The sequence below is a fragment of the Prionailurus viverrinus genome, chromosome D1 (genome assembly GCF_022837055.1).
Source record: "Prionailurus viverrinus isolate Anna chromosome D1, UM_Priviv_1.0, whole genome shotgun sequence".
In the NCBI taxonomy this organism is placed as follows: Eukaryota; Metazoa; Chordata; class Mammalia; order Carnivora; family Felidae; genus Prionailurus; species Prionailurus viverrinus.
The window spans coordinates 23385602-23407258 of record NC_062570.1 but is presented as its reverse complement, the minus strand read 5'-3'; the positions used below and the strand labels follow the sequence as shown (position 1 = coordinate 23407258).

At 45.9% G+C, this 21657-nt stretch overlaps 1 protein-coding gene across 8 annotated transcripts; it reads right to left on the bottom strand.

Annotated features, from left to right (window-relative positions):
• Positions 1-3506: 3506 nt before the first annotated feature.
• On the bottom strand, positions 3507-19737 carry TIRAP (TIR domain containing adaptor protein). Of its 8 annotated transcripts, none has more exons than XM_047877268.1 (5): positions 18999-19135; positions 11146-11205; positions 8438-8593; positions 6188-6780; positions 3507-5634 (listed from the first exon to the last, which is right to left on the bottom strand). In XM_047877268.1, exons 3-5 carry the CDS (start codon positions 8499-8501, stop codon positions 5560-5562), a joined length of 732 nt encoding a protein of 243 aa, XP_047733224.1. In that variant the 5' UTR covers positions 8502-8593; positions 11146-11205; positions 18999-19135; the 3' UTR covers positions 3507-5559. The 8 variants fall into 8 exon arrangements, with proteins under 8 accessions (XP_047733224.1, XP_047733225.1, XP_047733220.1 ...); XM_047877269.1 differs by having other exon boundaries at positions 6202-6780; XM_047877264.1 differs by adding an exon at positions 11876-12110 and having other exon boundaries at positions 3507-6780; positions 18999-19127.
• Between the last annotated feature and the right edge of the window lie 1920 nt (positions 19738-21657).

The following is a 21657-nucleotide window of genomic DNA, read 5'->3' as shown; positions in this document are numbered from 1 at the left end:
TATTTGAGAGAGACAGAGTGTGAGCAGGGGAGGGGCAGAGAGAGACGGAGACACAGAATTCGAAGCAAACTCCAGGCCCTGAGCTGTCAGCACAGAGCCCAACATGGGGCTCGAACTCATGGACAGCAAGAGTCGAAGTCAGCCCCTTAACCGACTGAGCCACCCAGGTGCCCCAAGCAAAGGAGAAATATAAAATGAAGTTTTAGAGAGGCTTATTCATTAGAAGCAAATTCATCAACACCAATGTGATTTTGATTTAAATATCCATTAAGGTTAGAATTCCACTCCTACAAGTCCTGGCTGAAGGAAAGAATGAACTTCTAGGAAGCCTCAACCGTCAAAGGACCGATTAGAATACCAGACAGCAGAGTGCAGCAGACCTTTATGGTGGCAGCACATGTCTTCGCTTGGCGCAGAGGCATTTGTCTGTTGATGATTTTTTAGTTCCTCTTGTTTGTAAACATTAGAAGGCGTTGCACTGTCCCACCTAATAGCCACTAGCCATACGTAGATAGTTACATTTAAATTAACTGGATTGAGATAAATTAAAATTTCAATTCCCCTGTCATACAGCCGTGTTTCCAGTGCCTGATAGCCTCTTATGACTACTGGCTACAACATTGGCTAGCACAGATATGGATTGTTTCTACCGTAACAGAAGGTTTAACTGCTGTATTAGAAGGTTATTACTGGAAAGCCCTCATCTGTCTATAAGCATCAGTCCTTCAGTCTTGTTGAGAAAGTTCAAAACCCCTCCCAAGTCTTTTTTTTTTATTTTAAAGACTAGACAGGGGCGCCTGGGTGGCGCCGTCGGTTAAGCGTCCGACTTCAGCCAGGTCACGATCTCGCGGTCTGTGAGTTCGAGCCCCGCGTCAGGCTCTGGGCTGATGGCTCAGAGCCTGGAGCCTGTTTCCGATTCTGTGTCTCCCTCTCTCTCTGCCCCTCCCCCGTTCATGCTCTGTCTCTCTCTGTCCCAAAAATAAATAAAAGTTGAGGGTGCCTGGGTGGCGCAGTCGGTTAAGCATCCGACTTCAGCCAGGTCACGATCTCGCGGTCCGTGAGTTCGAGCCCCACGTCAGGCTCTGGGCTGATGGCTCGGAGCCTGGAGCCTGTTTCCGATTCTGTGTCTCCCTCTCTCTCTGCCCCTCCCCCATTCATGCTCTGTCTCTCTCTGTCCCAAAAATAAAATAAAAACATTGAAAAAAAAGGAAAAAAAATTTAAAAAAAAATAAAGTTGAAAAAAAAATAAAATAAAATAAAGACTAGACATTTTGGGGCGCCTGGGTGGCTCAGTCGGTTGAGCGTCAGACTTCGGCTCAGGTCATGATCTCAGGGTCCGTGAGTTCAAGCCCCGCGTCGGGCTCTGTGCTGACAGCTCAGAGCCCGGAGCCTGCTTCGGATTCCGTGTCTCCCTCTCTCTCTGCCCCTCCCCTGCTCATGCTTTGTCTTTCTCTGTCTCAAAAATAAATAAAACATTTAAAAAAAACTAAAAAAAAAAAAGACTAGACATTTCCATTTCATGCATTATGATAGACAAAATATCCTAAAAACAGGTCAGCTAAAAACACCTGGGTGCAAAATTTAAAACATCCATTTGGTTACATTGCTGCTGTCTTTTTTTTTTTTTTTCAACGTTTATTTATTTTTGGGACAGAGAGAGACAGAGCATGAACGGGGGAGGGGCAGAGAGAGAGGGAGACACAGAATCGGAAACAGGCTCCAGGCTCTGAGCCATCAGCCCAGAGCCCGACGCGGGGCTTGAACTCCTGGACCGTGAGATCGTGACCTGGCTGAAGTCGGACGCTTAACCGACTGCGCCACCCAGGCGGCCCTACTGCTGTCTTAATAAAATTTCCAGCAACGAAAAATGTGGGAACATGAATCTATAAGATGATAAGTGGACACTGAAGCTTAAGTTCTAAGAGTGATTGGTTATTTCTGGAAATCTAGAGCCTTGGGCTTTCAATGTGATGTTTAAGGCACAGAAGACAAGACCCGGGGGCTTGGAAGAGAGCATTTCCCTTAGAGCCAAAATCTCTAAGGTCCACCACCTCAGTGAAAGGGCCAACTACTAAAAACTAAATAAAAATTGTCCCCGTAAAGGAGACGAGATACTTAAATTTATCTGCCTCGACATCTGGATGTGGTGGGAAGAAAAAAAATCCCCTGAATATTCATAACCACAGGCCAGTCTTCATGCAGGTTTAGAATTCAGATTTGTTCTGTCTACTTGGTCCAGGAAATTGAAATTGAAAACTTATTCAAGCTGGTCTTGTATTTTTCATTTACTGTTTTACTCTATGCCAAATTGACTCCAGAAGAAACGGAAAATCTAAATAGATCTGTAACTCTTTAAGACATTGAAATTGGGGTTTTAAATCTTCCCATAAAGAAAATGCTAGGCCTGGGGGCACCTGGATGGCTCAGTCGGTTGAGTGTCGGACTTCAGCTCAGGTCATGATCTCACGGTTTGTGGGTTTGAGCCGCACATCAGGCTTTGTGTTGACAGCTCAGAGCCTTCTTCAGATTCTCTGTCTCCCTTTCGCTCCGCCCCTCCCCCACTCACACTTTTTCTCTCAAAAATGAACATTAAAATTTTTTTTAAAAAAGCAAATGCTAGGCCCGAATTGATTGACAGATGAGGTTACTGAACATTCAAGGACTAAATTAGATCAATATGCAAAATAATTGTGATCCTTCCTATTGGTAATAGATAAAAAATATAAAAATACCATTTACAATGGCAACAGGAAATATGAAGTACTAAGGAATAAATCTAGTAAAAGTGATTGGCCAAAATGGAAAAGATTATAAAATTTTATTGAAATACATTTAAAGAGATTGCTAATGGAGACACACCATTTTTATGGAGAGAAAAATTCAATGTAAGAAAAATCAGTTCTTCCCAAATGAATCTCTCAGCTCAGTATAAGCCTAGTAAAAAAACTAACAGACATCAAGAATTTTTTAAAATGTTTATTTATTTTATTTTTGAGAGAGAGAGAGCATGAGTTGGGGGAAGGTCAGAGAGAGAGAGAGAGAGGGAGACAGAGAATCCTAAGCAGGCTCCACACTGTCAGTACAGAGCCCGATGTGGGGCTCAAACTCACAAACCGTGAGATCATGACCTGAGCTGAAGTCAGACGCTTAACCGACTGAGCCACCCAGGTGACCTGTGACTTCCTTAAAAACCATAGTAAGTGAGCCAGTGTGCCACTGATGCAGGGATTCACAAACACACAGAAGAGACCCCCACACATGATAATATAATGACAGCAGTGACATCACAATCAGTGGGAGGAAAGGACAGACTCGTAGTCAGTAAAGAATGGCCATTCAAATGGGAAAAAGAAATTGGACCTTTGACTTATAAGCCCAGAACAACAACAAAAACCCAAACAAAGCATCCTGGTGGATTAAAGACCTAAATGTGAAATAGCTCCAGAAGAAAATACAGGAATAGGGAAGGATTTCCTAAACAAGATACAAAAACACAGACTACAAAGTAATAGGTAAAAGGTTTTATATTAAAAAATAAAGCATTCTGTTCTTTAAAAGATACATTTTTTTGGGAAAACTTCTAAAAAGATACACAGTTTGATATGTAGGAATAAAATAATGCCTGGGATTTGCTTCAAAGGGACCTGGTGGGGAGGGAATGAGTGGGGTGATTGTTGATATCAGCTTAGCTCTGAGTTGGTAATTGTTGAAGCCAGGTGATGGGTATATGGGTATTGGTCAAATTTTTCTCTTCGGTTTATGACATACAAAGAATTTCTCACACACACACACCACAACAGTTTAAAAAGAAGAAAAGAATAGGATACCAGTTTTCACCCACCAGGTCAACAAACATTTTCCAATCCGATAATTCTAAGTGTTAGTAAGAACATGAAAAAGTGGGAAATCTCACACACTAATGGTGGGAACATACACAGACACAACCAATTTGGAAGAAAATTTGGCATGTTCTACCAAAACTGAAGATGTGTATTTACTACCCAGCTGTTCCCCATCTAGGCTAAGTCCTAGAAAATCTTGCTCATGGAAACACACACAAAAATGTTCATAAACTCATTGTTTTTACTAGCAACAAATGGCAAACAACCAAATGTCTGTTTGTAAAGGAATGTGTGACTAAATCGTGGTATGTTTACATAATAGAACCATAGTGAAGTTCCTGGTGTTCGTTACATGCATCCACATGGATAAATCTTAACATGGTTAAAAAAAAAAAAAAGAATTTGTAGAGTACGAACATTATAATACCACTAGATACAGTACAAAACCATGTAAAAGTAAATATGTTCTCAGGGATGTATATGTGAAAAGCTAACAATGATGAATTCAAAATTCAGAAGGGTGATTGCTTCTGATGGGAAAAGGGAGGAGAATGTAATTAAAGGCACAAAGGGAGTACCATAGGGATTGTAAGGTTGGGCTTCTTAAGCTGAGTGGAATATACAGGAATGTACATTATATTCTTGAGTCTTTTTGTATGTAATAAAATAATGCATAATGAAAATAGAAAATGTTTTCACAATATATACAAATGTCAAATCATGTTTTATACCTGAAACTAATGTTAATATATTAATTATATCTCACATATATATATATATACGTATATATATGTGTGTGTACATATATATATATATATATATATGAATTTTTCCAGTAAAAGGAGGGGACGTGGTAGGGAGAAGTGAGAGAAGTGGCACAAAAGTACACATCAGGGGAATGTATTCGAAATTCATTTCGGTTCAACAACAGACTTATTGAGAACAGGTGAATGAAACCTTGTCCTACAAGGCCCACAGTCATCTGCCAGAAGAAGACAGCTCATCTCTCTCAGTGCAGACGTAAAGAAGCTTGTAAAAGCTTGGCTTCTAGTCAGACCTTTGATGAGGCCCCCATGAGTCAGAGCATCGGTGGGTGGGCTTCTGACCCAGGTGCAGGGTCTGAGCTTCTCCTTGCCTCCACCCCTGCTGCTCCCTGCCACCTCCTGTCTATTCAGAATGGTTTCTAGATGTGTCTTAGTGACACGTGCAATAAAAATTCAGGACAGCGCTGAATGCATCTTTCGTGTAGATTTCTGAAGTGAACAACGTCCCTGGGAAAGAGAAGGGCAGTAGTGTGAGTGTGAAGGATCGGTACCTGTTGCTTTCTCCTGATGCCAGGCAACTGGGGACACCATCCCCTCTGAAGCATGCGGTGTAGGCTTCTAGCCCATGAATCAGGTAAGTGACCTTTCCAGGTGCCGGGGCTTCATGTGTCCAGTTGGGCCAGAGGCAAAACACTGGTGATCATCGTGGTATCAGCACCTCCCACCACCTACAATTTCTGGCTTCCCCATGGCCTTCCTGGGGAGTCCCCAGTTTCCTCATGCCTTCCTCAGGGGGAGTCCCCAGCTTCCCCATGGCCTTCGTGGGGGAGTCCCCGGTAATGGGTGCCTGATGGGCAATCTGAGCCCAGGATCACATACAAAGTGCTACAGACTGGTTCTTTACACCTCGTCACAGCTGCCAGAATCCAAGACCCTGTGAGACCCTGGGCTCTCTAACTCGATTTCCGGCTTTGCTCCAACTTTCTGGGTCCTGTGGTGATAGAAGTGTCAGCTGATGGTCTGCAGATCTGAAAGAGACCAAACAGAATGGCAGGGCTTGTCACCCTTCCCAGACCCCAGCATCTGTTTCCCGCAGTGGGTCCTGCCACTTCTACCTTTTATCTATTTCACTTTCCAAACCTACCGTAATAGCAAGTCCCCACCCCCAGATACACAATTCTTTCCTATTATTTTGTACCACTGACCCTCCTGGCATTTTCCTGGGTCTGGGGGAACATCTCCAACATGACTTCAGAGAGAGATACCATTAATACCTACTACTATTAATACCTATAATGATAATGGCTATTTTCTGAAGACTTGACAGGTGCTAGGCCCTGCCCGTTATGAGTACTTTACATGCGCCAGGCCATAGTCTGAACACTTGTTTAGTGTATATACTCCTTCAGGTATATACTGTCCTCACTTTACCAGTGGGGAAACCCAAGTACAAAGGACTTGGAATAACTTCCAGCCTTTTCCAGAGCCTGCATCTTGAGCTACTGGGCTACAGTGACTGTCTCCTAAAAGCCGAAGTCGATCAGATGCTGTGGCCGAAGCCACCTTCCCATTCTCCCTTACCCCTAATAGCTTACAACGCATGACAGCTTCCTTGACTTGGCGAAAGCCACCGTCGGGGCCCCGGCCGTCCACAAAGTACATGAACCGGAGCTCAGCGGGGTAGGCGGCTCTGGCGAGGCCTGACATCAGGGGGATGGTGCGGCCCTCCGCCCCGGGAGCCTCACTCAGGGCCTGCAGCATCTGGTACTTGCACCACGGGTCCTGCAGGAAGCCTGGGGTGATGAGCAGCACGCGGCAGTGACTGTTGCTCAGTGCCTGGCACAGCTCGGACACGATGGCGCCGCCTGGGGTTGCATCCCGCAGCTGCAGGAAGCAGCGCAGGCTGGCAGTGCTGCCTTCCAGGTAGGAGACCAGCTCCTGGGCGGCTGCCAGGTCCTCCTCGCTGTGGCACACACAGACATCGTAGTCCTTGCTCCAGCGGCCGCTGCTGCTGCCGCTGCTGCTGGCGACCACGTGTGTTGGAGACGAGGTTGAGCTGAGGCCCAGGCGTGGGGGGTGGTCCTGGGAGCTCGGCTGTGAGACGTCACTGGAGGGGCCGTCTGAGGATTCCAGTATCTTCTTGGGCTTCTTCGACAGGGCCTGCCTGAACCAGTCTGTGGGGAGAGAAACACCACTCAGGCTTGGTATTCTCACCAGGCTGCCCTGGACAGAGCCCAGCCCAGCGCCCTGCTCTGGCCACCATGCCACATTGCTCTCAGAGACCTACTGCTCTATTTCGTACATCCTGCAGGACTGGCTTTAAGGTCCCATTATCTTCAAACGTTTTGGAAGTCACGAAAACTCTGGCTCTTTTATAAGTCATGAGAATGTAACGAACGGCATGCCGACTAGTGAATAATGCTGTCTTCCATATTTGAAAGTTGCCAAGAGAGGAAACCTTAAAAATTCTCATCACGAGAAGAAAAGTTCTGTAATTATCACTGGTAATGGATGTTAACGAGACTTCTGGTGATCGTTTCGCAATATGTACAAATACTGAATCATTATGTTGTATACTTGAAACTAATGTATGTTAATTATACTTCAATAACTAAATTAAAAAAAATCCTTTGTATAACAACAATATGAAAATTAAAAAGGGAAAGGAAAGAACTCTGTTTCACCCACCTGATTAGGAAAGATGGCTTTGCCCTATTCCAGGCCCTTCGATTTCTGGTACCCTCCGCTAACGCTACCCAGAACTTCCCGCTAGCGCTGACTAGCCAACCGTCTGCTGCTAGTCTGTAAGTGGAGCTGTGTTAAGTTGGGAAGAATCAATCAGTCTCCAAACCCACTCTCTGCACTGAGGGGAGGTGGATTTAGATTAAGGTGGGCAACCCGTTATGGGAGGGAAAGAGGGGAGGGATTGGCATCTGTCTGGCCCGGAGGAATCCCAGGGTGTTGTTGCTAAGTGGTAAAACAAAAGCATGGGAGAGGATTACTACTCAGAGCTCCTGAAGAGCAGAGAGCTTAGCGATTCACAACCTACACTTCGGAGCCAGGCGTAGATTTGATTGTGGACCTACTGCTTGCTTTCTACATGACCCTACGCAAGTCAGTCTCTGTCTCCATTTCCTCACCTGGAAAATGGGTTCATTTTAATTGTTGTTGAAGATTAATGGAGATAATGCCGTGTCTGGGATATTGTAAGTATTCCATAATGATATCAGCTCAGCTTCTCCAGGCTCTTTAAAAAAAATTTTTTTTAATGTTTGTTTATTTTTGAGAGACAGAGCATGAGCAGGGAAGGGACAGAGAGAGCAGGAGACACAGAATCTGAAGCAAGCTCCAGGCTCCGAGCTGTGGCCCGACGTGGGGCTCAAACTTGCAAACTGCGAGATCATGACCTAAGCCGAAGGGAGACGCTCAACCGACTGAGCCACCCAGGCGCCCCTCCAGCTTTTCATAGGGACAGAAAGTTTAATGTTCTGGAGATTTGTTTTCTCACTCTGCCTGGCTCCTTCTTCTGATAGGTTCTGAAAGACTTAGATGACAAGAAACATGATGCTAGGTGCTCAGCACAATGGTTTCCAGGCTAGGAAATGAGCCGAGCACGCGTGCAAAAGCTGTGAGCCCATAGGATTGAATGTTCTATGATGCGTGCCTCTCTCCTCACTCACCACAAAGCTTCTGGGCTCTGAGGTCAAGGCAGGAGGCCTCTATCTTCAGCCTCCCTAGCATTTCCTGCTGCATTTGGCCCAGGCAGCCTTCCACCTCGCTAACACTCATAGCTGTGAACAAGAACACAATTAGGAGTCTATTTCCACTCACCAGCCATCTTGCCCAGAGGCTTCCTGGACCGGGAGCGAGGAGCTGAGGAGGTTGATGATGCCATAGTGTTGGGCTCAAAACTAACCCCATGAGACCAGGCATTGGTAAAGTGGGAGAAGGGAGGGGACTCAGTCTTGATCTTATGGAACAGCCATCCTATAAGAGACAGAGAGAGAGGATCACAAAAACTGGTCTTACCTTACTCCTAGTCCCAGCGTGTGGGCTCTAGATGTTCTCTCCTAATGCCCAACAGAGGCTCAATCTCTCTAGCCCTCATCCCTATCCCTTATCCACCACTGTGACTGGAGCTGGCTTCCAAAAAAAAAACCCAGATCTGTGTGATGTGGTGAGACTTACAGAGTAAGGAGTTCAGCATGACCAGTTGAGGGATTGTCCTGTGCTGCCTCTGGCCAGGAGCACCCTGGGGATGTGGGGAAGGGTGGCTGGCACGAAGCCGCCATGGTAAGGACTTCCTGTGTTGGAAGAGCGGGGAAAGATGGCATGGGAGGAGGAGGACCCTGGGCTCATAGGAACACATAACTCTCAGGTCATCCTAAATACCCCAGAAATCAACCTGAAGACTGGCAGAGCAAACTCCACAACTAAAGGGGGAGAAAAGGCCACAAGAAGAAGGTAAGAAGCATGGAGATGTGGTTTGGGGTGGGGGGGAAGGGATCCTGGCTGCTGCAGAGGGGAGGGAGCTGCAGTCACGGAGAACCGTGTGAGAGAGAGAGAAGTTCTAGGAGATGAGTATCAGGAGACAAGTTGAACGTTTTCCCAAAGCCATTGGCTACTGAAGCAAGAGGAGCTGAATTTCATGAGATTTTGCAACCAGCAGGGCTTAAAGGCTGGAGTTGTAAAGGTTGGAGGGTTTGGCTGGGATAGAGCCGGAGGGCGCTGCCCTGCTCCCAGTGGGCAAGTAAGCAGGAGAGCAATAGGGAAAAGTGATCTGAAGAGGGCCTGGGGCACACAAGAGAGATCATTGCTCTTCTCCTGAGAGGCAGTTCACAGAGAACTTTCCTGGAACAAAGGATCAAGCCAGCACCATTTCCCTCCTCCTCCCCCCTCCCCCTTACCTCAGCGTAAACAGGGAACCACTGGGGGAGGCAGCTCAGAGGGACGCTGGCTGCCTAACCTGCTTATGCCTAGCCCCGCTCTCCTGCTCCTCCCTTGCTGTCTGGTGGGACTGCCCCACTCCAGCAAGCATGACTCAGTCCCAGCACAGGGGGCAGAGGGCCCCTGTCCCAGAAGACCAACACAAACCCTTGCCCACACCACATCTCCTGACCAGAGAGTTCTGCCGGGCTTCGGCTCTATTAGAAGTAGTATCAGGTCTCATTTAACAAGCAGACCTAGTTAAAACTTCCCATGCTCAGATCAGGACCAAACACTGCCCACTGCAGGCAAGGAGAGCTTCTGCAGACAACTGGCCTGAAGGACAGAGCAGCCAAAACACAGCAGCAGAGTGCATGTAGCACGCACCAGAGACCCTCCCTGAAGCCCCAGGCCCTGGGCACTCCATGACCTCTTCTACAGAAGGCCATTGCTTTCAGGAGCAGCAGACATAACCTGCTCTTCTAACACAGAGAAGAAGGCAGAGACTTAGACAAAATGTGAAAATGGAGGAATTTATCCCCAATGAAAGAACAAAATAAGGCCAGAGCCAGAAATCTAAGAAAAACAGGCATAAGTAACCTGTTTAATGGGGAATTTAAAGTAATGCTCATAAGAGTGCTTGGTAGACTTGAGGAGAAAATGGAAAACTTCAAGGAGACCCTTACCACAGAGAGAAGAGAGTTAAAAAAGAATCAGATATTTTAAAAAGTGCAATAAATGAGATTGAAAACACGCTTGATGCAATGAACGGCAGAATGGAAGAAGCAAAAGAACAAACTAGTGACCTAGAAGATAAAGTAGTAGAAAGTAATCAGCTGAACACAAGAGAGAAAAGGATTATGCAAAACAAGAACAGACTTAGGGATCTCAGTGACTTCATCAAACATAATAACATTCATATAATAGGGATCCCAGAGGGAGAAGAGAGAGAAAAGGAAGCAGAAAATACATTTGAAGAAATAGTAGCTGAAAACTTCCCTCATCTGGAGCAGGAAACAGATATCCATATCCAGGAGGCAGAGAGAATCCCCAACAAAATCCCCAACAAAATCAACCAAGGCATGTTGTAATTAAACTGGCAAAATATAGCAATAAGGAAAAAATCTTAAAAGCAGCAAGACAAAAGAAGATGGTTACTTATAAGGGAAAACCCATAAGGCTAGCAGCAGATTTTTCAGCACAAACTCTGCAAGCCAGAAGGTATGATATATTCAAAGAGCTGAGTGGGAAAAATCTGCAGCCAAGAATACTCTATCCAGCAAGGCTAACATTCAAAATAGAAGGAGAAGTAAGTTTTACAAACAAGAACTTCCTGTGCCAGTGCTGAAATGGGAGAAGGACAGGTGCTATTTGGACAAGTAATTATACATCCAGGTAGGCAGATGCTGAAGAGCAGAGAAAGAGCACATGCAAGAAACCTTGGGAGATTTTTCCGCCAGTCTGCCTTCCCTTGAATGACTCCCTCCTTCCACCTATCCATCCAAACACCCATCTCTCCCCCCTGCTTCCTCCCTTCCTTCCCCACTCCCTGAGCTAGTGTCCCATAGTGGTGAAGTCTACAGACTCTGCAGGTAGAGTGCCTGGATGCTTACCTCTTATTAACTGTGGCCTTTGGCAAGATATTTAATCTTGCTAAGCTTCGGCTTCTCCATCTGTGAAATGAAAATAAAACTAGAACTGCTCAGCTTTATTGTGAAGACCACATGAGACAATTTATGTAAAGTGCTAATGGTTCATGGCATAGAATGTTCAGAAAATAGTGTGGGTTAGCATGTATTTAAAACAATCTAGATATTGGAGGGATACATGATGTTCACAGTTTAGAAGACTTAGTAATGTAATCAATTTTCCCCAAACTAATCTTAAGATCAGTGTTATCCAAATTCTGGAATTTGCAGCGGGGAGTGGGGGGGGGGGGGTGTGGGATTGTCAGTCTGCTTCTAAATTTAAAGGGATATGCAAAGGATTTATAACCTCTTCAATGTTTCCTGGGATTGTCAAAAAAGCAGAGGCTTGCTTTCTCACTCCAACCTATCTGCAGAGGTCAAAACAGACTCCTGGGAAATCAAAGAGAACTTGTCCTATGAAACACAGAGTAGAAGATAAGTTTCCCAATTGAACGGATGTTATTCAATATTGAGGATGATGCTCTGTTCCTTGCTAAATGCTGAACACCTTTATGCCAAGCCAATGACTATCAGACAAGATACTGATGATTCATGAAACTGTATCAAAGTTCAAAAAAGAGAGGGAGAACTTAAACGCCTGCAGCAAGAGGGGCAGAAAGAAGAAGTGGAATGGGCACAGGAACCAGAGACATACCGAAAGAGAAGAGCAGTTGGCTGCTAAGCTAGCCAAGGGGACACAAAAAAGGTGAAGTCTGGAATGTATATGTGGTTCTTTTGCTACCTCATATTCTTTGGATTTCAGAGAGCCTCAGTGGTGCACTGAGGTTAAGGCAGTGCCTGATGGCCACTGATTTTGAAGTCCTTTTCCAGGTCTGGGGTTGCTGTCCCGCAACATCTTCATTTCAACCAATCCAGATGTCCTTTCTCTCCTGCAGTAGTAGACAAAATGTCTCTGGGCTTTTATATCATTTCAACAGTTTGTCAATTTTGTTTTAATTTTAAAATTCATTATGTGGCCTCGATAGACTTGTAAACTAGAGAACCATTTGATATTTTTAGTGATAGCTTAAAGGTTAGAAATTAACATAATGCTTTAATCTTAACACATGTAGATTTAAAAGTTTCAGTTTCTCATGTTATGACATGACTTGGCCATACATGCTGATTTTTGGTAATTGCCTTTTTTTCATTGCTTGGTTAAGAAATCCAATTGCCCAACCGCATATGCCACTGTAAGTGGGTTGGTACAAGCCCTTTGACTAATGTTATGGACAAGTTTAAACACAGGAAATAACAGCATCTTTGACACAGGATAATTCAGCAAGATGGCAGACAAGTTCCCTTAACCCTATACACTGTCTACTTCCTGGAATCTAACTCTCCACTACACCTTTCTTGTTATCTTTCAGTTCTTGTGCAGCTGAAGTGGTGAGGCTATCACACTTAAATATGCTTTAATCTTTACAAGATTTAGTACTAGTAATATATATTGAGATAGAGGAGACATCGTTGTCAAACAGATGAGCAGATAACGAACCCAAATCTCCAAAAGGAGGGTCTAATCACTAGCTCTGTCTACTTAGGGACTGGTTGTATTGTCTTACATGTAGTCACTTTCCCTTGTGCTTTTTACAAAATTCACAAAAGGATAGACACCTAAGTACCTACCTTGTAGATAATGACAAAGTCTTGATAAAAAAAATTAGTGAAAACTTCTTTTAAAAAAGCAACGGTATTATATCTTTAGTGGTTTTTATTTTTATTTTTTTAAGTTTATTTATTTATTTTGAGAGAGCGTATGAGCAAGGGGGAAGCAGAGAGAGAGGGAGGGAGGGAGAGAGGGAATCCCGAGCAGGCTCCACGCTGGCCATGCAGAGCCTGATGCAGGGCCTGAACTCAACAAACCATGAGCGCATGACGGGAGCTGAGGTCAAGAGTTGGATGCTTAACCGACTGAGCCACCCAGCCCCCCTTTAGTGTTTCTTAGAATCCTTTTGCAACGTTATATGTAGAATGTGTTATGTGAGGAAAAATATGAAGTTTCACTGTACAAAATACAAAGTGTATTAAGTATTATCCAATACCCTATTGGGTCTCCAATATCTATTGGTATAGGGAATGTACTGAAACATAAGAAGACATATGATTACGATATGTATCTTACATTTCTGTTAGGCTGGACTCACTTTCTATGGTGGACAGGATAATGGTCCCCGAAAGATGTCCACATCCGAGTCCTTAGAACCAGGGAATATGCTACCTTACATGGCAAAAATAGATTTTGCAGATTAGATTAAGGATCTTGAGGGGTGCCTGGGTGGCTCAGTTGGTTATGCATCTGACTCTTGATTTTAGCTCAAGTCATGATCTCCGTTGGTGAGATCAGAGCCCTGCATTGGGCTCTGTGCTAATGGTGCAGAGCCTACTTGGGATTCTCTCTCTCTGCCCCTCCCTTGCTTGCTCCCTCTCTCTCTCTCTCTTTCTCTCTCTCTCTCTCCCCCTCTCTCTCTCCCCCTCTCTCTCTTTCAAAATAAATAAATAAACATTAAAAAAAAAAAAAAAAAGGATCTTGAGATGTGAAGAGTATCCTGGATGACCCTAGAGGGGAAGGCTGAATGTTGTCACAAGGGTCCTTATAAGAGGAAGACAGGAGTTGGGGGAGGGTTAGAGGAGAAGTGACAACAGAAGCAGAGGTCTGTGTGACATGGGGCCATGGGCGGAGAATGCAGGCAGCCTTTAGAAGTGGAAAGGCAAGTACATGGATTTTTCTCTACAGCCTCCAGAAGAACATAGCCCTGCTGGTCCATTTTAGACTTCTGATTGCCGCCACTGTAAGCTAATAAATGTATGTTGTATTAAGCCACTAAGTTTTTGGTAATTTGTTACAGAGCAGTTGGAAACTACTGCACTATCCTTGATTGTATGTCAGGCCATGAATGGAGCAAGCGTCGAATCTTAAGACTGGTCTGTTTAAAGGTTTAAATTGTTTGAGTTCTTCACTTCTTTGATGAATAAATTATCATCACATTTCACTTGATTTGGACTTTAAATAAAGAATATCGGTTTCAAAGGCTAAGTTTGCTTCTCAAACATTTGCTAAAACACTTGTCGGGCAGGATTTGTTAGGACTTAAAGGACACTGTCACTTAAAAGTGCTCAGTGTAACGGGGCACCTGGGTGGCTCAGTCGGTTGAGCAACCAACTCTTGATTTCGCCTCAGGTCATGATCCCACTTAAACACACACACACACACACATATGTGTGTCGAGCCCCATGTCAAGCCCACATCGAGCCCACATCAGTCTCTGCGCTAAGCGTGGAGCCTGCTTAAGATTCTGTCCCTCTCCTCCTTCCCTGCTTGCACTCTCTCTAAAAAGAAACAAAAACAACAATAAAGTGCTCAACTAAATTGTTAATAGCTTGATAGACACAATATTGTGTTTCTCAGAGTGATTTATAGAGCAGTTACTTTATATATGATGTGTACTGTCTGTATATGCATTTATAAGTATATATACACACTACGTATATTTACCATATAAGATGTGTACATGTGAGGTGCCTGGCTGGCTCAGTCGGTAGAGCATACAGCTCTTAATCTTGGGGTCATGAGTTCGAGCCCCACATTGGGTGTAGAGATTACTTAAAAAAAAAGATACTTAAAAATATGTACACGTGAATGTAGCATGTATATGAATATTGTGTCATACTTATGTATGTGCATACGTGTGCGTGTTTAATCGTAACTTAGCAGACTAGAGAGAGACTCCCATTCTGACTTTGAAGAATTTACCAGGAAATTGCAGGCAGCCTCTAGAAGCTGAGTGATCTCTACAATTAACCTCTAGAAGAGAAGTGATCTCCAGGTGACAGCCAGCAAGAAAACCTTAGACCCGCAGTCTTAGAACCGCAAGGAGATGAATTCTGCCAACAAAGAACAACCTGAGGGAGCTTGGTAGTGGATCTTTCCCCGTTTGAATCCCCAGTGGCACTGTGGCCCCAGCTAAAACCTGAAGGTAAGCCAGGTGAGACCCCAGCAGAAGAATCAGCCAAGCCTTGCCTGAGCCCTTGACCCACAGAAACTACCAGATAATAAGTGTTGGTTTAAAACGCTGAACTTGTAATAATTTGTTACCCAGCCCAGAAAACAAATACAATGATGGTTTAAAATGCCAGTTCCTGTGCCCCACCCCAAATCTACTGAATTAGATCTCTGGGTGTAAAACTTGGGAAACTGATTTTTAAACAGTAACTTCGGAAGACTTGAAAAATGCCAAAAAAGTACATATATGTGCACGTGTGTGTGCATTTAAAAGCACCTGTTTTTAAAAATTTAATTATAAGTCAAAAGTATTCTAACTGGTTATTCAAATCTAAAACTTTAGCTGAAGTTCAGCCACGTGGGAACATATCTTACTGATCAAACATGAGTGGGAAACATAATAATGTCTTTTGCAAAAAGTAGCAACTCGGTCTCGGGAAAACACCAGTTTCTTAGTTTTAAAAAATTCTCTTTGTTTTGAAACTATATCCTATAGGTACTAAAGCCCATTTTAACTAAAATAAGGTGAATTTATTTTGTATTTACTTTGCTGTAGATCTGATGTAAATATGCAGGCATTGAATGTAACATAGATTGTGTCAGCAGTAAATCGGTGGATGGATACAGTTTACAAATTATGCCAATTACATACCTTTTTACATTAGTACTCTATTGAGCTTACAAAACGACTGCTTTTTATATATTTCTTAAAAAGGCTTTGGGAGGAGTAGTTAAATAAAAAATACCTAAGATCTTAAAGAAGAGCAATGCTGAGAGCTTCCACCACCAGAATAATAGAGATTATAAAGCAACCATTAAGGCAGCGTGCTAATGTGCACAAGGACAGACAGACGATGGAAGAACAGGGTGTCCAGAAACAGACCCACATCTCTACCGTCTCCTGATTTATGACAAGGCTGACACCGCCATGCAGTGGGGAAAATTGTCTTTTTAACAGATGGTGCTGCATCAATTTTGATAGCCTTGTAGAAAAAAATAAATTTGACCCTATTTCACACCACACAAAAAACTTAATTTCAAGTAGATAGAAGTGAGAATAACCATAAAACTTTCAGAGGAGAATATAGGAAATTATCTTCCTGACGTTATCTTCTGATTTATTTAAAATTGTCACGGGGGCAGCTGGGTGGCTCAGTCAGTTGAGCGTCCGGCTTTGGCTCAAGTCATGATCTCACGGTTTGTGAGTTCGAGCCCTGCATCAGGCTCTCTGCTGGCATGAAGAGCTCGCTTTGGATCCTCTGTCTCTCCCGCTCTCTGCCCCTCCTCCACAAGCTCTCTCTGTCTCTCTCTCAAAAATAAATTTAAAAAAAAATTGAGATATAATTGACATATAATAGTTTCAGATGCACAACATGATGATCCAACATATGTGTATATTATGAAATGGTCACCGCAATAAATCTAGCTAACATCCATCACTACATAATTACACATTTTTTTCTTGTAACGAGAATAAATCCACTCTCTTAGCAACCTTCAAATATGCAATAGTTTTTATGACTCTAGTAACTATGGTGTAAATTTACATCCCCAGGATTTATTTATTTTATAACTGAGTTTGTACCTTCTGACTACCTTCACTCATTCTTCCCACCCACCACCCCTTGGGTAAGTAAAGAGTTTCTCAACTGGCCATAAATAATACAACCATCCAGAAAAAAAAAAAAAAAAGATACACTGGGCAACATTAAACTGAACTTCTGCTCATCAAAAGGTATCATTAAGAGAGTGAAAAGGCAACCTCCTGAGAGAGAGAGAAGGTATTTTAAAAATACATATGCCATAGGGGCGCCTGAGTGGCTCAGTCGGTTAAGCATCCGACTTCAGCTCAGGTCATGATCTCACGGTTCGTGAGTTCGAGCCCCGTGTCGGGCTGTGGGCTGACAGCTCAGAGCCTGGAGCCCGCTTCAGATTCTGTGTCTCCCTCTGTCTGCCCCTCCGCTGCTTGCACTCTGTCTCTCGCATTGTCTCAAAAATAAATAAACATTAAAAAAATACATATGCCATAAATATTTCATATCCAGAATATTTAAGAAGTCTTACAAACTAGGAAGAAACAGAGACAATCTACTGACAAAATGGGTAGAAGAATTGAACACTTTGCAAAAAGGCTATCCAAATGCCCAGCAGACACATGAAAAGATGCAGATTCATTAGTCATAAGAGGAATGCAAATTAACACCTCAGTGCAACACCACGGCCCATGCACTGAGCAGAGTGGCTACAATGAAAAAGAGGGACCATATCGCGTATTGGTGAAGGTGTGGAGGAATAGGAACTCACACTGCAGATGGGAGTGTAAATTCGTACAACCGCTTTGGAAAACCATTTGGCACGAAACTATGCTAAAGCTGAACACACCCAGCAATTCCACACTTAGGAACATTCCTATCAGAACTGCTTATGTTCACCTGAAGACAAGTACGAGAATGCCTCGTGGCATTATTTCAAAAAATAAAAAAAAAAACAACCCGAACGGGAAACAACCCGTGTCCGTCCATCCAAGTGTCCAGCAGAAAGTAGAAATAAATTGTGCTCTCTCTGTACAGTGCAAAATTATGCATCAGTTGAGAGTAAATGAATTACTGCTAAATGCAACACGGCTGCATCTCACATACTGTCCACGTGTCATAAGTTCAAAACCAAGTAAAACGATTTTATGATGTGAGAAGCCAGGATAATAGTTGCCCTTAGATGAAAGTAGCCGTGGGAAGTGGACATTGAGGGCTTCTGGAGTGCTAGTGGTATTTTATTTATTCTGGATGCAGGTTGCACAGGAAATCCACTGTGTGAAAACTGGGTAAGCTGTAAGGTCGCACTGCAATATATATATATATATTTTTTTAAGTTAAAAAACAAACAAACAAACCAACAACAAACCGGGCACCTGGTGGCTCAGTCGGTTAAGCCGTTAAGTGTCTGACTTCTGCTGTCAGCACAGAGCCCGCTTCTGATCCCCTGTCCCTCTCTCAGTCTCTGCCCCTCCCCCCCTCAGAAATAAACAAACATTAAAAAATAATAATGTTTAAAACACAAACAACCAAACTAGATGCGACTCTCTCGGACAGCCAGTGAATCCTGACCCTAGGTGCTCCCCAGCTTAGGTGTCCTAGCTACCAGAGTACTCCGGGCTGCCCCTCTCTCTTGGTGGCACTTAGCAGGGTGACTTGTAATTTCTAATTTACCCGTCTCCAGGGAGACGACAGGGCTGAACCTTTTCTGTCCAATGATGTCACTCCAGCACTGCACAGGTATCCCAGTCCTTGACAGATGTTCATGAAAGGCCTCCGTAGGTCATGAACCCTAACTAAAGCCATCTCCTCGCTGGAACACCCACACACAGACCCATCAGAAGAGCAAAGAAGGATGCGAGGAGACCGTGGTGGAGACCCTCTCTCTACAGTTAAAGATGGAAACAACCTGACCGAGCCGGGCTGTTCAACACAAACTAAAGGGCGCGGGGGTGGGAGTGGGGGTGGGGGGAGGTTCCCTGCACGAGCTCCTTTGCGACGGAGAAGGTGACAACTTTCTCGGAGAGCCTGCTCAACCAGTTTCCATATTCGGGGTGCTGGAAGCAGCCAGGAAAAGGGGGCAGGAGAGAGGAAAGCGGCGTCCCGGCCAAGGGACAGGGACAGGGCCGGTCCCGGCGCAGGGCCCCCCCGCAGTCCCCGGGGACCCTCCTCCGCCCCGCCCACCACCCGCGGTGACCCCCACCCGGCGCCGCCCCCGTCCCCGCGTCCCCGCGAGCGCTCACCAGCGCATGGGTGGCGGCGACCCCGCCGCGGTGCTGGCGGAGAGGCTGGCTCCGGCTCCCGCGCGGTGCCGGCCGCCTCCGGCGAGGGGAAGTGCGGCGCGCAGGCCCCTGGCCGCCGGCCGCCCGCCCGGTTCCCCCGGCTCCGCCGGAAGCGGCGAGGCGGCCCGGCCCGCGGCCCCTCCTCCTCCCCGGCCCGCGCCCTGACTCTGCGAGGAGCTCCCGCCGCCGCGTCACCCGTCCCGGGAGCCGCGTCTCCCTGCTGCCCGCCGGCGGGGCCCTGGGAGCTCCGGAGCCCGCAACCGGGCGGAAACCCGGAGAAGAGGCTGTCCTCCCGCGTCCCTCGGAAACCCGCCGCGACACTGTCCCGCGTCGGGGAGAAGGAAAAGAAACCCGTGTTCCACGCATTTCGTCCTCTTGACACCCTGCAAGGCAAGATCCCATACCTTTTTTTCCTTTTCTACAGTTAAGAAAAGCGGAGCTTGAACTTGTCCAGAGGCCGCACAGTAGGTTGGGAACGTGGCTCTCGTATGCCGAAGGGGGCCGCCCGGGACACCGAAGCCGGGGCGGGAAGCCGATGCCGGCCCCTGCGCTGCGCCCCACTGCGATTCCCGAAAGGGCGCGAGGAGCGCTGCTCTGCAGGGTGACAGAGCTGCCGCACAAATGTAGTGAGCAAGACGTTGGCCGAGTCCGGGGTTAAACAGGGTGCAGGATTTCTTTACCTGCCCATTTGCACCGTGATGAACCCGGTTTGGGTGGGGGAGGGAACACAACATGTAGCATTTCCCAAACTTGTTTCACCATAGTAGAAATATCGGGGTCTTCCTGAGCAGGGGTCCATGGCACGCCAGTTTGGGAAACACTCCTACAACCGTGCGCACGAAATGCTTGGAAGATGCCGGTAGTTTAACAGGGCCAATGGAAGATTCACCATCTCTCTTTCAGTCTGATTTCCTCCTTTTCTCACCAGCCAGCAGAGAGAATTAGTGGCTAATCCCGGCAGGCAGTGTAGTATAAGGCTGGGCAGGAGGGCTCTGGAGTAAGATTGCTGGAGTTCGCATCCAGAGCTCATCACTTACTAGCCCTCCGACCTTGGAAGTGTGCAGCCTGCGGAGGCTCACTTTACTCATCATGGAATTTTAGGATCTGGTTCCTGGTGCTGTGGGGAGGAGTCCATGAGATAAAGTAGGTAGGAGGTACAGGAAGGGCTTCTGGGTTTCTTTTACTCTTTATGAAACTCACCTCAGCTTTCCTTGCTGGGTGCTTGATTTCTGCTGTTCCCTCCACCCGCGGGGTCCCCCCTTTCCGTGCTGCCATCCTCAAACGCCCCTCTTGTGGCAAGCCTCAATTCTGCAACTTACAAAGGAAATCCTTTCTTAACCCTGCCCCTCTGGCCTCTTTCCCTAGAATCCCTGTGTTGTTCCCTACAAACCTTGTGTTGTCTGGAATTGGGCTGATGAGGGTTAGCCCTCCCATTTGACTGAAAAGTCTCAGAGGCCAGGGATGCCCTTCGGGCTCGGGTGCAGAGCAGAGTTACTCCAGGAGACACGGACAGCTCGGTGTTGGGACACAGGTGAAGAAGGCTTGGGCCCCAACTCTCGTACGGTTTGATAGATGCAATGAATGCTCTCCTACAAGCTTGAATAAAGCCCTGTGGATCTCTCTCCCTCTCTCTGCCCCTCCCCTGCTCACACTCTCTCTCTCCCTCTCAAAATAAACTTTAAAAAGACCTGTGGGGACGCCTGGGTGGCTCAGGTGGCTAAGCCTCCGACTTCGACTCAGGTCATGATCTCGCAGTCTGTGAGTTCGAGCCCCACGTCGGGCTCTGTGCTGACAGCTCAGAGCCTGGAGCCTGCCTCAGAATCTGTCTCCTCCTCTCTCTGCCCCTCCCCTGCTCATGCTCTGTCTCTCTGTGTCTCTCAATAATAAATAAACATTTAAAAAAATTAAAAAAAAAAAAGACCTGTGGAAGTATGGAGGATTCATCAATGTGTTCTTAATAAATAAGTACAGTATTTGTCATCTTGATGTCACTTCGGGGTGAGGAGCCAGATGAAGCCCATTTTCCTTCTGACCCATAGATGGGAGTATTTGTACCAAAGGAAGGGGGAGTGAATATCAGGCACCTGACAAGGCCTGCTTACAGGGTTAACACAGATGTTGGGTTTGGCCTGAGTTGTCACTGCCTTGTGCCCCTGGCCAAGTTCCTTCCTGTCTTTCAGCACTGGTGGCTCTTCCTCTTTTGCTCACCTGATCAGTCCTGGCTGTCCCCCACCCCCACCCCCACAGGGGCTCCTCCTGTTACCTCACTGGCATCTCCCCTGGCCTCCCTCCCTTACACAACTGATAATCAGTCACGTCCATCTCTTGTGTTTCCTTCTTCTCCCCAAAGGCCGCTTTTCAAGGGGAATGAACACTTTCCTAGATATTTCTGCTCCCACCCGCTTCTCCCTTCTGGACAGCTGTCACCTCAAACCCCACCTTCTTCCCAGAACTGCTCTCCCTCAGGTCCCCACTGACCTACTTGGTACCGATCCAGCCAGTGCACGTGCGTGGGTAGCATCGCCCATTCCTTCTAGGTTCCCATGATACCTCATGCTCCTGGCTTTTTTCCTGCCTCTCTGGCCACCTCTTCAGCTTCCTCTCCTTTGGTTCATCCCTT

Bases quoted from the DNA above. Each gene is read 5' to 3' on its own strand.
- TIRAP (XM_047877265.1), bottom strand. From the start codon at position 8,501: ATGGCATCATCAACCTCCTCAGCTCCTCGCTCCCGGTCCAGGAAGCCT. The intron at 6,781-8,437 runs GTGAGTGGAAAT...CTCTCCCCACAG, and splicing joins GCCTCTGGGCAAGATGGCTG to ACTGGTTCAGGCAGGCCCTG.